Genomic DNA, 14935 nt, shown 5'->3' with positions numbered 1-14935 from the left:
ATCCGAGGATCAATTGGCGGATATTTTGACAAAGGCGATTTCCAGTAAAGCATTCCACAATTCACTGGATCAGTTGGGCATTGGCGACATCTATGCACCAACGTGAGGGGGAGTGTTGGCGTGACTTGTGGATATTGACTTACTTTCCTTGCACACCAAGAATTCCTATTATAATTGTAATTGATTTACTTTAATTCCTGATTTCCTACTGTAAATAGATTTAGGAATTTATTATTTACTTGCCCATTCAGGTTTCGTTGTATTATAAATATGACCTCCTACAAGGAGAAGAATACACAGAAAATTCCCACAAACAAATATTCTCTCATAATTTTCATATTTTAGCATTATTAATCTCTCAATTTTTTCCTCGTAATTAAAAGCTAAAGAAAGTGTTCAAAAAATTGGCCTAGGCGGGAGGACAATGCTTAGGCGCTAGATTTCATCCTAATCGTCAAGGGTAGGCGCCAGGGAGTTAGGCAGCGCCTGGGCAGGTCGGGTGGCTGCTTTTTGACCCAACCAGTGGCAGTGATGGCTTCTTCTCTACTCGTCAAAGGTATTTTTGAATTTTTCTTCTTTTCTTTGTAGCTGTTGTGAGCTCATCTTATTTCAAAGGTGCGCAAGAGGAGACGAGGGAGACAGAGAAAGAGGAGAGAATGGAGGTAGAGAGAAATGGGAGGTGGATAGATGAGTGAGAAGTGAGGATAGAGTTCGTCCAAAAATGGTGAAGATAGGATTAGTGGAACGCTGTGTTTCACTTATGGGCTGGTATTTTAACAAGGTTCTCTTATGAGCTTGGGCCCATAAAACATAACCTAATTGTGTACATATATACATTTTTTAAATTAATTTTGGTATAAATTTTAGGCAAAAAGTCATTTTAGGTCCCTGTGGTTTACCACTTTTACCACTAAGGTCCATATGGTTTCAATTTTGTCAATTTTGTCCATATGGTTTCAATTTGAACCAATTTAAGGACAATTCCCAATTTCTGATACTTATTGAGGGGCATTTCGGTCCAAACTTGTAGCACCTCCCCAACCACCCTACAGCCACCCAGCAGCCCCTCTAAAAACTTATCTTTGTTGTAAACCATCAACAAACTATGCTCCATTTGAATTTTTGTTGATAAAAATTATGGCCATCTATACATAAACATTAACTAACAAAATCATAATCGAGCAGGTCTTAAGATTACACAAGGGAGATACATTTCCTTTTTTTTTTTTTTTTGGAACCCAAAGAAAAACTCACAATTATAATCATAATTCATCTCATTTCTTCATAAGGGATGAAGGTAATCTCCAGCCAAAAAAGAAAAACAAGGTAGCCAGAGCAAGTCTACTTCGGCCTTTTGTAAGCTTCATAAAAATAGCATAAGATTACAACAGCATCATCAATTGCAGCTCTTACTGCACATTGTGCCAGTGTCACAAGCTTTGATAGTTTCTTATTATGTAATTAAACATAATCTCTAAAAAAATTATTAATGAAGGTTGTATAATGGTACCTCTCTTCCAAGGAGCATTGTTTGTTGCTGATTTAGACAGTGGGATTGTCAATGTTTACAACAGGGAGGAGTTTTTGGAGGGCTAGTGGCGGTGGAAGTGGTTGGGGAGTGGCTGCAAGTTTGGACTAAAATGCACCTCAATAAGTATCAGAAATTGGGAATTGTCCTTAAATTGCATCAAATTGAAACCACATGGACGAAAGTGACTAAATTGAAACCACATGGACCTTAGTGGTAAAAGTGGTAAACCACAGGGACCAAAAGTGACTTTTTGCCTAAATTTTATAATTTATAATACAATTATTTTTAAAAAACGGCCTAAGTGCCCCGATTACTCTTCTAGGCGCTAGGCTGCTCCCTGCTGCCCGCCTACCGCCTTGTGATTTTTTGAACATTGAAAAAAAGAAGATGAAATCATCCCAACTCCGTACACTGCCAGCCACGGTAGACCAGGGGGTCGGTGGCCTTCCTCTATGTTCCTGCTCTCTCTAATTTGATGTAAACCCAAATCTCTTTTGCAAAATGTTTACCCAAATCTCAGTTTTCTAAGACAGGTCAGGTCAGGCAGAAGTCGTTCTAACGTGAGGGAAAGGTTAATAGTAATACATTTTGGCAGGTGCAATGAGTAGCATAAGTTTTGAAAAAACCGAACTTGGTTGTTATCATCTTGTGAAAATTAAATCATTTTCATGTAAATTATTAGAAGTACAAACCATGCAGAACCAAAACAGCTAGTCTTAGCTACAATGACAAGCGCATGTGGAGATTACCAACCACAAAAATGTGAACTTGACAAAAAACAACTTGGATACAAAGATTGATGTGAACGATAAATTAGAATGTGAGAAGCTATTAGAAAGAGACAAGTCGGTTCCCCTCCGATTTCACAGCACATAACAATACAACAATTGAAGAAGATATCCCTTCTTCTAAATCAACAATTAAGGGCCTAAAATGTATCTGGTAACACTTCCACGATAGAATCCAAAGTGAAGAATATAGGTCAGGAGTGCACAAGAATGGGCTTTACCTCATTTTTGTCCCACCAAATCCCCTCTTAGAGGCAAAGTGACTGTAATTTATGCAAAACTATTCTTCGACATCCTCACTTGCCTGATGTCCCCCATCACTAGCCTTGGCTGTTGCATGTTTCCTGTGTTTCTTGCTCTTAGCTTTCTTGGCTTTCATGCGGCGTTTTTTCTCATTGGCATCAACCCAGGTATAGTCCAATGGTATGAGGAAAGGGTCAATCTCATCCTTATATCGGTGGCTATCGCTGTCACTTGATTGCCCACCACGACCCCCTCTTACCCATGATATCCATGATGAGGATCCTTCTGATTCCTTTGACTTTGCATCCTGAAAATGTGCTGGACTGGAGAGAGGGGTTGAAAACTCCTCCAATGGCTGAAGCTCCTCAAATTTCGTAAAAGTTACAAGAACTCGTATTGTTGGGACGATTGGGATAGCAACCTGTAGTAGGGAAATGCAATATTAGGTTGACATTCAAAGGCTGAAGAAAGATTTACATGATGCAACTCTTTCGATTAAAATTGAACCCTGAGAAAGAAAGATTAGTCATGCAATATCAGTTTGAAGGGACTTGTTTCAGGACAATTTTTTTCTTTTCTGGTGCAATTAATTAAAAAGCACAGTACCTGCCAAACACAGTAGTCGACCAAATATGACTTGAAAATGGACCATTCCCAACCAACAATAAGGCACAAATCAAGGTTCAATATCCAAATTATCATTTAGAAGCTTTGGACCACTACCAACTATAACAATATATTCATTAGCCTTTGAATCTTATTCCTAAACTCATGAAAACTTTTACTGGTTTATGAAACAAAAATGTTATCAGGTGATTTATTATAGAAATTTATTTATTTATTTATTTATTAAAAGAGGTGATTTATTATAGAAAGTGGATAGCATGATCTAATCAACAACAAAACTGCATAAACAAACTGCATAAACAAACAGTGGAAAATAGATTGAAACAATAGTCTATAAAGCTAAAACTTTTGGATTACCTTGACAGGAAAAGTGCCATGGGGAAGTTTAGTAGTCAAAAGCTCCCTGAGTCTCCTTATAGCCTTGACCTTGTTTGCTAAGATGTCTAGTAAAGGAAGAAGCTCATCTGTTTTCAAAGGGAAATCTGGTGTCAACCACAAGACAGGTCTCAGACCCTTTTTGTACTCGCTCTCATGCTTAGCATCACTGGCCACTTTCTTCTTTTTCTTCTTACTGTTTTTATCTTTTCCTTTCTTAGCATCTGCAATATCATCTCTAGGAAATTCAGATGATGGTTTTTGATGATCAAGTGATTTCTGGTTGCCACCTTCTGGGGCCAACTTTGAGAACTTCTTCAAAATCTTTGGATCTTCAGAATCATCATTTCCCTTTGAACTTTTCTTGTTCCAACCAAACCAACTCTTCTTCTCCTTAACAACACCGTTGGATTCACAATTCTCATAGGATCCTCCCAAACCATTTTCATGGCAGTCAGAGACCCCATTTTCCTCATCCTCACAAGCACCATCTGAGTTCCCTCGAAGTGCAGAATCCAACTGCATTTTTTCCTCAGCAGTCAATACATCATCATATTCATCATTATCACCCCCATTTGCCACCCTTTCTTCATCGTCCACTGCAAAGAGCTCCTCATCGGTCATAGCACCAGGAACCCGCCTTGACTTCACACTAACCATCACGTGAAGCATATCATAAACTTTGGCCTTCCAATTTCCAACCATCTCGGTCCTCTCTTGTCGCCTCCAATTTAAATGGGGAACAAGCTCAGCCTGAGTAACATCAATGCCTGGCCTATACATATTTGTCTGTGACATCAAGGCCACTTCATGGGCAACTTCAGCTTCGGTTGGTTGGGCACCAGCTCCTTCCAAAGCATTTGTGATTTCTTTCTCCTTATGTGCAAGAACAATCAAAGAACCAGGTGCCAAATTCACATTACCATCCTCTGAAGAGTACCCCTCTCCAAGAAACAGAAATGTTTGATCAGACCTTTGAATTCGAAACCCATCAAAGCCAGCAAGGGTCATGTCAGCTCGAAGATTAGAACCACGCTTCCAAATGCGGTAAGTATCCGATGGGGCAATTCGACCAATAAACGGGATGACTGAGCTCTCAAAGTGAAAACTTATCTCCATGTAAAAATCACGAATACGGGCCGTAGAGGCAACAATACGGGGAAGTCTACGACACCATTTAGCCCAAGCAAGGGGCTGGTAGTGACGCGCAATAATCATAGCAATTGCTTCCTCTCTAGTGCAGACGGCTTCTTGGAGAGCACTCCAACCATTCTCGTTTTGAAGACTCCAATCAGCACCAGCCGCCATCAAAATCTCAGCTGAGGTTGGGTCACGGAGACGCACTGCTAGATGAAGAGGAGTCTCACGACCAGGAACATCTCGGCGATCAATGACAGCTGAGACAGCATCAGCTCGGAGCTCAGCCTCATGAGATTCGGCTTCAGTGCTTACTTCACTGGCCTTGGAAAGCCGAGGGAGGGTAGAGATAATGCGCCTGAGGGAGGCACAGTCACGGCGTGCAACCGCCAAATGAGCTGGACTGTGGGAATATTTAGAAAAATCTTCCATTGATTCTATGGATTTTACTGTTCTCTCAGTTCCGAGGCTAATGTTGCTTTCATTTTTCATTTTTGGAAGTAAAACTGAAAACAATTGTTCTCATATCTTCAAGTTTCAACTTCCAAGAACCACAAACGATGCCTAGGGTTTCACACCAACAAAATCTACCAACTTAGGACTCTTTTTACTAGTGTTTAGCCCCATGGATTCCCAATCCAGAAGACTCAATATGAACTGAGTCCGGATAATCCGCTTCGGAATCAAATCGGACTTAATTATCTCACCTTTGCCAAAGCTTTAAGCATTTTTGCAGCTCAATCTTCGAATCCTGGCTATGGATCTTGAGCTCCATCATAGTATATAGACGCTACCAGACAGCCTCAAATCTGTAAAAGAAAGAAACAAGAGATATAAACAAAATAAGCTCAGACCAGCGAGCGACCTTGTACAAATGAAGCACAGATTTATGCACCAATAACCCAAATTAAAAATCATTACTTTCTCTTGGTTGCCGAAAATTGTATAACAAAACAATTCATTCTATATACTCTGTATCTAACGAATATGAAACAACTTATTACCATAGCTAAACTTAATTATCTACATTTTTTTTCCCAAATAACACCTAAAAAGAATCAGAATTTCAGTTTCATTTATTTTATATTTCAGTCTCCGAGCAACCAAACAGAAAATGATTCTCCTTCGCTGTCCAAAAATGGAACAAAAAAGCAAGAAAATACCTGGGAAAGCAAAAAATGGATTGGGTTTCAAGTGAAGCTAAGCTCTCTGTTGTTGCCTCTGGTTGTTTATCTGTGGTGGGCTCCAAATTGAGCTGTAGAAGGACAAAGAGGGATAGGGGTAGAGAGATGGAAGTTAATCGGACGGTTGGTGTGGGTTTTCAGATACGGGATCTAACAGTCGTGATCTTATTATCCTTCTTCTTCTGGTTCCCACAGTATTATTAGCCTTGAAAGCACAACTGCAGAGGACGTGACCCGACTCGGTCCCTGACTCAGTCCCCCACCTCAGATCTCTCTCTGTATTTCCAGGTTGAGTCTCTTCACTTTTGCTTTTTCTCTGTCACAGTTTTAGAGCGCCATTACACTTTTGCCTTCCTTTTGGCACTAAATTACTTCCTCGCCATCCCCGGCAATTTTCTTGTTTTGGTATGGTAATAAATTATTACAATTTACCAACTCCAGTTTCCCTATCATTAATCCGGGACCGAAAACAACCATCTCACGTTATCAGTTTTTATTACTTTTTATTTTATTTTTCTCATTTAGTTATAAAAGTGGTTAGCCCCACAACTAGGAGAAAAGTTGTTTCTCTTCTTTCCTAAATAAAGAAGAAGAAAAAAGGTAAAAAGTATCAACAAAAGCTTCCTTCTTTTATACTAGTCTATTCGTACGCGGTTCAGTGCAGTGAGATTTTTTTAAAAAAAATTTTAATTTATTTTAAAATTAAAAATAATAATAGGTAGTTGTATTCCATAAAAATAGGATCTATTATCTGATTTTTCTTTTTTTTTTAATTTTTTTTTAATATGAAAAGTGTAAATTTATCATATTATCCATTTAATTAATAATTTCAATTCTTAATGTGTACATTAAATAAGTACATTTTATGATATTTTGAATGTTTAATTGCTTGATTATTACTCTATAACACAAACCGCTCTATTCATCATGAATCCTTACTTGACAATCCAATTAATTTGTGTGTTTTTGGTGTCTTTTTCAGGGTCTATTATTGAGTTAGTAAAATTCATAAATACATACCTTATAACTTTGGACTTTCTAGTTTCTACCGGATGGTTTGGATTGTAAATCAAGGATTGTTAAGATCAGAAACCAATCTACATCTATTAATCATAATATGTTTTTTTTTTTTAAATTATCATATCATGCAATCAACCGATTGGATGTACGGTTGTGATTATTAATATTTATTCGTAAGGAAATTAATTACAAAGTTTCGCCATAAATTGTGTCACATTATTATAATTTATAACGATGTACTTATACTTAATAGCAAGGGAATAAAATTAATAAGGCAACAAGTTTAGGGAATTGTTCAAACAAAACTATAGAAAATTTCTATTCTTAAAATGGCATAGAGTAATTGGTATCCCAATCGTACTAAGTAGTTTTAATTGGTTTCTTTTAAATTCTAATAAAACAAAGTGTAGTTAAGGGTAATACTTAGATAAATGAATTCTTCATGTATACTTAAGTTTGCCAATATTATATGTACTTAAGTATAGTTTTAACTAATTTATACTCTGTTTAATTTACTTTATGTGGCAGTCATGTTACGTATGAGTTTAATATTACACAAACATCGCTTCGCTTGTATGCAAGAATGATTGGAATACTTAGAATTTTAGAATCAATATAGATTACATGTACGTATGAAAGTGGATAGAATTTCATTTCACATTCACTATCAATACAGGCTCTAGGGCTACTAAACGGATAACGAGAACAACGTTAACCACTTTCTTCTTTGTGAAATTGTGTTGTGCCTCATGTGTACTTGATGTTATTCATTCCTCTCTTTTAACAAAAGATGTTCTTTCTGATTTCAAATCCTTAAAGTATGTTTCTTGTTTTTTGTATTTTGTATTTTATTAATGAGGCATTGGCCCTCGAGGACCATATATAATAATATATAGATATATATGAGGAGAGGAGAGGCCACAGCACAGCACAGCACACAGGCCGTACGAGTAAATATATATATATATATATATATATATATATATGCTTGTGTTATGCTTCTTCTGAACTAGTAGATAGATGGAATGGAACATGCCTTTGCCTCTGTGGCGCGCTTCGTTTTTTTCTTGGCTTTGCCCTCACGAGTCACAACACAAAACCAGGCCATGCATGGTGTCCATGGTCCCCTCCCCTCACGCATGCATGTGGCTATGGCTATTCGCTTATAAATTTATAATTAACTAAATCTAAAGCCCTTTTCTTTTTGCTTTTTCAGAATGAAAGCCCCCACACTTGCCCATATATATATATATATATATATATATATATTTATCTAAAACACACAACTGAAAGAATTTGCTGATTTGATAGCATCTCTGTCCCTCCACCCAGCAAGATATATATATATATATATATAGAGTTGAATTAAAATTAATTAAAAAGCATGCATATAGGAGGAGGAGCAGGATATGATGAAATGAGGCTATGATGATGACAACCACCCTTCTACGTATGGTAAGAAGCTAGCCACCCATAATTGTTGTTTGTCACAAAAGAAAAAGAAAAAAAATGATCATCTATTTTCTCTCCTTTGATTTTCAGTCTTTTGCTAGATATATGATCAAAAAAGCACCTCAAATATTTCATAGGTTGGCATTGGTAAAAAAATGATGAAAAAATATATATTTTTAATTCCAAATTAATTAGGTAAAATTTGTGAATCGAATTAGTTATGCATTTTTTTCTGTCCGGTTGGTGTATATATAATATATCTGTTGGGTGCAAAACTGAAACGAATTGCAAGAGCATACTGATAATTACAGATAACTAATTAAGAGGCTGTAGCGCATACCATCAATTGGGGTGGTGGGGTGCGGGGGTTGGGTGTTAAATGTCAAGACAAGCCAATCATATATAAGAGAGAGAGAGAGAGAGAGAGAGAGAGAGAGAGAGAGAGAGAGTGCCGCTCAAGATTTTATTTCATTTTAAGAATGATAAGACATCAGGCATCACATTAGTCGGGGTCTTTGGTTGGAAATAAGCCAAACCCGAAACATCACACATGATTAATTAAAGGATTTTGTCTAATTCACCAACCCCATTATTTTCAGCCCTATTCGGTTCGGTGCTTGCCTTTTATCAACCATTATGTCCTGATTTGAAGCTCACCCCATTTCTTGTCTAACTCCTCCAATTTTTATGCACGAGAGTGAGCAGCAGCCAGCAGACAGCAGAAATTAAGAAATGACTAATGAGGTTGTGTTTGGTGGGTTTTTTGTTTCTTATTTTACACACACAACACCACTCACATTTGAGACAACTACAATCTGATTTCTCTCTTCTTCTACTTTCGTACATTCTTAATCATATTATTATTTTTGAACAACAATTCTATAAATTAGAGACTTTTATCTTACTGTAAACGAGCTTATAGATGACCTTGAACTTATATACTGAGGGTCGTATCTTGGATTATTGGAGTCCTTTCCAATATTCACGGAATGACCCCAAGGTCGGTTGTCTTACTGTCGGAAAATTTGCCAACTGACTTGGTCCATTTGCAGTTCAGGACAAGCCACGTGTAGTGTGTAGTACACGGCACACATGCTGTAATTCTGGACTCACTGTTTTGATGTTGGCACCTCCTTGGGTAACTAGCCCAACTCAAAGTAAAACCTACACTCAGATTTTTCAGCTCAGCCCAATTCAGCCTCCCAACCCAAAATCACATCACTCCAAAAGTGTACATTTTCTTAAGTTCAAATGTATACATACATTTTTTTGGTTTCGGGTTCTTTTGCAACCCGACCCCATTAGATATTCGGATCCAATATGGATCCATTCAAATTTTGCTTTATGAATCTTTCTAAGTTAAAATGGCCTCAAGTAGATTGGATTAAATCAGATGATTTTAAGGAGATTCATTATTATACTCAATATAAGGGCTCAAATTATAAAAAAACCATATATGAAATGAACTTTAAAAATACACCAAAAACTCATTTACAATATAACAAAGAGGCTTTTAACTTCTTATAAATTACAAAACTACCATCGATTTCTTAAAACAAGCTCAACCCCAAAACCTCTTAAAAAAACCTAAAACACTCAATAGGACATCAAAGTAATTGAATAATCAAAATTAAATTCAATAAGGCCAACTGTCATTTTTTGAGTTTTTTTTGTTTTTTTTGTTTTTGTTTATAGAAATTAAATGGTGTAGAGTTTATTTATATCATTAGTGCTAAGAATGCGTATATGACTAAATATCTCATGATTTTATCTTATCCCATTACAAATAATAGTTCAGCATTTGCACCCAACACCAGATAGAAAATCAATGATCTTCACCCTTACATGAAGCAATGAAACTCAGGACTTCCGAGCTAAAAGTTCACAGGTGATTATATCATCCATGGATGCTGAAGACCTCCCGGCACCTAAGACGGGAACAAGGTTGAAGATGGGTTCCTTGCCAGTCCTGATTATCCGACCCATTGCAGCAAGTTCATCGAATGCATTGGTGAACATGAGTGAGAGTGCATTTGCGGGCACTTGAAGACTTATTGGAAAGTAGAACCTCAAATACTATGCAAGGAACGACACACAATGAGAATAATAGTAATGAAAACGTAAAAAACAGAAACCAAAGGAGTACCTAGACAAGAAACAAACCATTGTGTCATCCCAAGAGAAACCGCTCTCCGTGATAATTTTATCAAGAAGATATATGCAAAATCTTGATACTCTATCCATCTGCCACTCTGTGAGAGAATTTTGATTATCCCCTTTGTTCTTGTCACCAACTAGATGGTCATGACAGATGGTCGCAGCAGGTTCACTACTCACAGACAAAATGACTGTACATAATTTTCCAGGAACAACACATTTCTGAAAACAAGAATCATGCCACCCTGCATGCTGAAAACCCCAGTAACCAGGAGTGCTTGAGCAAGATTGCTCTTTCACATCTCCAGTTGGTTCTTCAATATCGTCTGCAACAAACAGAATGGGCTTAACTTCTACAAGGGCCCTGCAATGGCAGAAAGAGAATGGAACCTGATTATAAATTTCATCCATATTTCAGGTCGTCAGGTACAGCAGAATTACTAAAGCAATCTATCATTAGCATTTGTAAGAATTGACAGGTGCAATTTAAGGCATTTTCTTTGTTTTTTAGAAGTTTAAGGGATTTTAATTGGTAAAACTTAAATATACAGATATGTGCAAGAATTGTTGAAAGAAGGATCCCACAATCATGATGAAATAAAATCAAACCAAATGAGGAGCAAGGAGCATATAGATTTTCTTCCGAGTGCATAATATGAAGAAGAAGGGCCCAACATCGAGACAGAACAATACCCTTTTGGCAGATCAGGGACAAGGACATATAGAAAAATGGGATCAAATGCTTCAGAATTGGTTCCTTTATCCAAATTGAAGACCCTTGTTTGTTTAAGGAACGCATCCTGCTTGTCCTGGATTTTAAATCTCTCTGTTGATGGAATTTTTGTTGAACAGTAAATGACGAAGGCAATAGCTGAAGTAGATACTGAACAGTTAAAGCATTTAGCCACTGCTTCACTGTTTTCAAGTGCTTTTTCCAGCTCATCAATGGCGCCTCCTTGGCATAATGTCATTGTGGGAGGGTTGAGTCCCAACTGTCCAGCCATGTGAAGTATCTCCGTATGCAAAGTTGCCTGGAAGCAAACAAAATTGATTGAAATTAAAAAATCAACCACATTTTTAAAATTAATGGAGTTTTGTATCACAAAAATATGCTAAACTATTGTTTTTCATTTTTAAATAAAAGTATAAGGCAAGGTGCTCAAATGGGAAACACTGAGCAAGGCAAGTCTCACATCCAAGCCAATACGGAATCTTGTTTTCGTTGACTGAAACTTATTGATGACATATGTTTTTACCTGGCTATATGGTCCAATACAACTGGGTGCCCAACAAGATATACTTTGTACATGTAGAACTCTTTTGGTATGGTCATTTGCCACAAAAACTTCCATGTAAGCACTACCTAAACCCACTTGCAACAAAGGCAGTTCAATTGTACTGCGGGATGGAACTCCAAAAGGACACTTTTCCTGAGTTATATATCTCACATATGTATCATTTGCTGTAGCAAACTCATTCATATCAGCAATATAAAGATGAATATACAGAACATTTTCCCAACCAAAACCATTTTCTACAAGTAGTGATTCAATTTTCTTTAAAACAGCCTCCAGATCTTCTTGCAAACCTGTATGTTAAAAACACTTGTAAATTGTAATCATACTATCTGAAGGGCAATACTTTGGCAGGGAATACAACTGCAGAAGTATATTTCATTTACTGTTTACCTGTGGAAGTTGTACATGAATCTTGCAACCGGGAACAAATAGAAAACGTATCACCCTTTTGTGTTCTTGAAATGTGAAGTTTATGTTCAGCAAGTTCAACCAAATTGTTAACTGGGGCATCATCCTGGCATGCAGCATCACATCCTTGGGGATGGTCTCCTTGCACTTCACATACAAAACCCTTCTTCTCATGATACATCTCATGGGTTTTGTCACTGCTTCCCAAAGAACAGGATTGTGCCTTATTTTCCAAATGAAAAGCCAAGGGATGAAGCACCCCAACTGGAGCTATGGAATCTGACGAGTGCAGTATAACTTGAAACTCATCCAGCATGATTCGAGCGTTCTGTAAATTTCAAAATTTTGTAGAAGGCAATGATATAAAAATTAAAATCTCCAAAACTTTGTAAAATGCAACAAGTGACCTAAATTTGAACTTCCAAAATGTGATGAGAATACAGTATACAAGAAAAGTAGGGATAATACCTTCCAGTAATTAGCATACATTATTGATTGGAAAGAACTAAAATTTCAAGCAAAGGATAAAGCTAAGTAATACATTTCAGATTCTGCACGCTGGTATGCACACAATGGGCATTTTTGAGCACCTGTTATGTACAACTGAATCTATTCTTGTAATTTTAAGGAATGGTATGAACTTACAACAAAGAGAGGGCAATCCAGTGTCAACGTTTCATATTCCCCTCCTTCACCGCATACATTAATACCATACAACCTACCAAGGAATAGAAGATCAGCAAATACAATGAAGGATACTGGATAAATTTCTGTTTAGGGGTTTGGGGTGAGTTGATGGTTCTGTGGGATCTCCATAGTGGCAGAAAATATACAATATACAACATCACCCACCGCCCCCCACCCGAACAGAAAGAAAATAAAGCATGGCATACTCTTTCAACTTATGCAGATAGGGCTGCAAGGATGCCATTTCTTTGCCCAAGTGCTTTGAGGGATCCAACCCCATGGCAGCAACCTATGACATTCAAACAGTATTAGGCTCCAACCCCAAAAACATCAAAATAAACATGCAAGTCATTTGAACTAAAAAAACAAATGTTCAACAATAAACTTTACCTTCACTGTAATCGCCACAATCCCATTAGTTATCTGGTTGGCAGAAAAAGTTTGTGAGTTAAAATAATCTTATCTTAATGGACTGCATTCATGCTGCTAATAAACAAATTACCATTTCTTGAAGAAGCAATGACTGATCTTGTTTCCACAGGTATGCTAGAGAAACAAGCCCTAACCTAGAACAGACACTTTCCACCCGCAGCCTTTGATAGTCTGATGCAATAGCACCGGAAGATACGCCTGTGACAGAAGGGATCTGTCTTTTCACTTCATTTAACAAAAAAAACATATCTTCAACTTCATCCCCAAGAGTCATTCTATAGCTAAGCTTCTGATGCCTACATAATCCACAAAAGCCATGGGAGAATAAAAACATGCTTGACACAATCAAGCAATCAAGTGGATACAAGAATTCTTACAGGAAGGAACTTCGTCAACAATAATATCAGAGATTTCAACTTCTCAATCTAAGATAATTTGTTTTACCAAATTTCCTTCTTAAAAGTCTTGCCTTGTGGATCCTTGGATTCGCCTTCTGAACAACGGAACTCCCATGCATTCTGCATAGCTGACAACTATCTGGTGTCCAACCTACGGAAAGTAATGAATAGCTCAAGAATCACATTGCCAGCTTTCCTTAACTTTAAAGTTTAAACTAGACAAATGCATCTTCACAACTTAGCTCTTCATATTAGAAGAAAAAATATTTGAAGGAAAGAGAGACTTACAGTTTGATACATGTAGCTATCAAGCTCGTCCACCGAATCATCAGCAGGCATCAAATTTGCCACTGCAACAATCTGAGTAATAAAAAGCACAAATGAGTCTTCAAACTCCGAAAGATGGCATTTAAAAATATATATATATATATATATATTTTCATTTTCTGCAAACATATGAGGACAGAAAGAAGAGATAGGGTGCAACTTATTATATTCTTTGTTTCTTTCTGACAAAAAGAAAATTAAAGTTGGAACATATAGTTAAGCTCAGTTCAGCAAGAGGTTTTGGGTAGGTAACTAAGCAATAAAAATTGCATTTTTATAAAAGAAAAATAGATACAAGGCGAAAACAACATGAAAGAAAAGGAAGAGTTTAATCTTTCTTTCATGTTCCTGCGTTTTTAAGGGAACCAAAACAGGAAGTGGTGAAACCTGGTGGCCATATTGGATACACTTCATCATGGCATAACAGCTGTCTTTGCCACCGCTTACTAAAGCCACCACCTTCATATCTCTGCCTGCTGCGATATCAACACCGGCGGCTGCACCAAGTTTACGGTTTCAGCTTCTCTGTGTGTTTGGGGAAGGCCAGGGTTTTGCGTCTGTGTGATTGGGCGTTTAGCTGCACAAACCTCCCTCGGTTGAGTGAACTGATTTGGACTTGGATTGGACTTAGACCCAGATAAACCAAACCTCTTCGTTTTTTGTTTAAATTTTACATAAAAGTTTATTTTTTTAACATTTTATTTCTCAAGTTAATTATACTGAATTTTATAATAATAAAGGATCCATTTGAATTTCATCCCAAAAATTTTGGACTTTGTATTGGAAGTAGAAACCTTAATTTTACGTCACCAGTACGATGCATATGATAATTAATTTGCTAAATGGCTGGAACTCAATTTCCTAGACATGA

At 37.1% G+C, this 14935-nt stretch overlaps 2 protein-coding genes across 3 annotated transcripts; both read right to left on the bottom strand.

Annotated features, from left to right (window-relative positions):
* LOC18771963 (ankyrin repeat domain-containing protein 13C-B) lies at positions 2178–6229 on the bottom strand. Its single transcript, XM_007207073.2, has 3 exons — positions 5865–6229; positions 3547–5510; positions 2178–2983 (listed from the first exon to the last, which is right to left on the bottom strand). The coding sequence occupies exons 2-3, from the start codon at positions 5191–5193 to the stop codon at positions 2600–2602; spliced, it is 2031 nt and encodes a 676-aa protein (XP_007207135.2). The 5' UTR covers positions 5194–5510; positions 5865–6229; the 3' UTR covers positions 2178–2599.
* On the bottom strand, positions 10103–14799 carry LOC18775339 (diphthine--ammonia ligase). Of its 2 annotated transcripts, none has more exons than XM_020566900.1 (12): positions 14452–14799; positions 14026–14097; positions 13809–13888; positions 13410–13635; positions 13298–13330; positions 13114–13196; positions 12866–12938; positions 12203–12548; positions 11771–12102; positions 11208–11545; positions 10521–10878; positions 10103–10433 (listed from the first exon to the last, which is right to left on the bottom strand). In XM_020566900.1, exons 1-12 carry the CDS (start codon positions 14527–14529, stop codon positions 10218–10220), a joined length of 2235 nt encoding a protein of 744 aa, XP_020422489.1. In that variant the 5' UTR covers positions 14530–14799; the 3' UTR covers positions 10103–10217. The 2 variants fall into 2 exon arrangements, with proteins under 2 accessions (XP_020422489.1, XP_020422490.1); XM_020566901.1 differs by having other exon boundaries at positions 13784–13888; positions 14452–14798.

Source organism: Prunus persica, chromosome G6 (assembly GCF_000346465.2).
Source record: "Prunus persica cultivar Lovell chromosome G6, Prunus_persica_NCBIv2, whole genome shotgun sequence".
Classification (NCBI taxonomy): Eukaryota; Viridiplantae; Streptophyta; class Magnoliopsida; order Rosales; family Rosaceae; genus Prunus; species Prunus persica.
The sequence above is the reverse complement of the archived record's forward strand: the minus strand, read 5'-3'. Positions and strand labels throughout refer to the sequence as shown.

What these genes read in the sequence shown, in the direction of transcription:
- LOC18771963 (XM_007207073.2), bottom strand. Translation starts at nt 5,193, where the DNA reads ATGAAAAATGAAAGCAACATTAGCCTCGGAACTGAGAGAACAGTAAAA. An exon ending in ATGGCACTTTTCCTGTCAAG is followed by an intron (nt 2,984 to 3,546) that starts GTAATCCAAAAG and finishes TCCCTACTACAG; the next exon opens with GTTGCTATCCCAATCGTCCC.
- LOC18775339 (XM_020566900.1), bottom strand. Translation starts at nt 14,529, where the DNA reads ATGAAGGTGGTGGCTTTAGTAAGCGGTGGCAAAGACAGCTGTTATGCC. An exon ending in ATAGCTACATGTATCAAACT is followed by an intron (nt 13,889 to 14,025) that starts GTAAGTCTCTCT and finishes TACTTTCCGTAG; the next exon opens with GTTGGACACCAGATAGTTGT. An exon ending in TCTCTTGGGATGACACAATG is followed by an intron (nt 10,434 to 10,520) that starts GTTTGTTTCTTG and finishes TTCCTTGCATAG; the next exon opens with TATTTGAGGTTCTACTTTCC.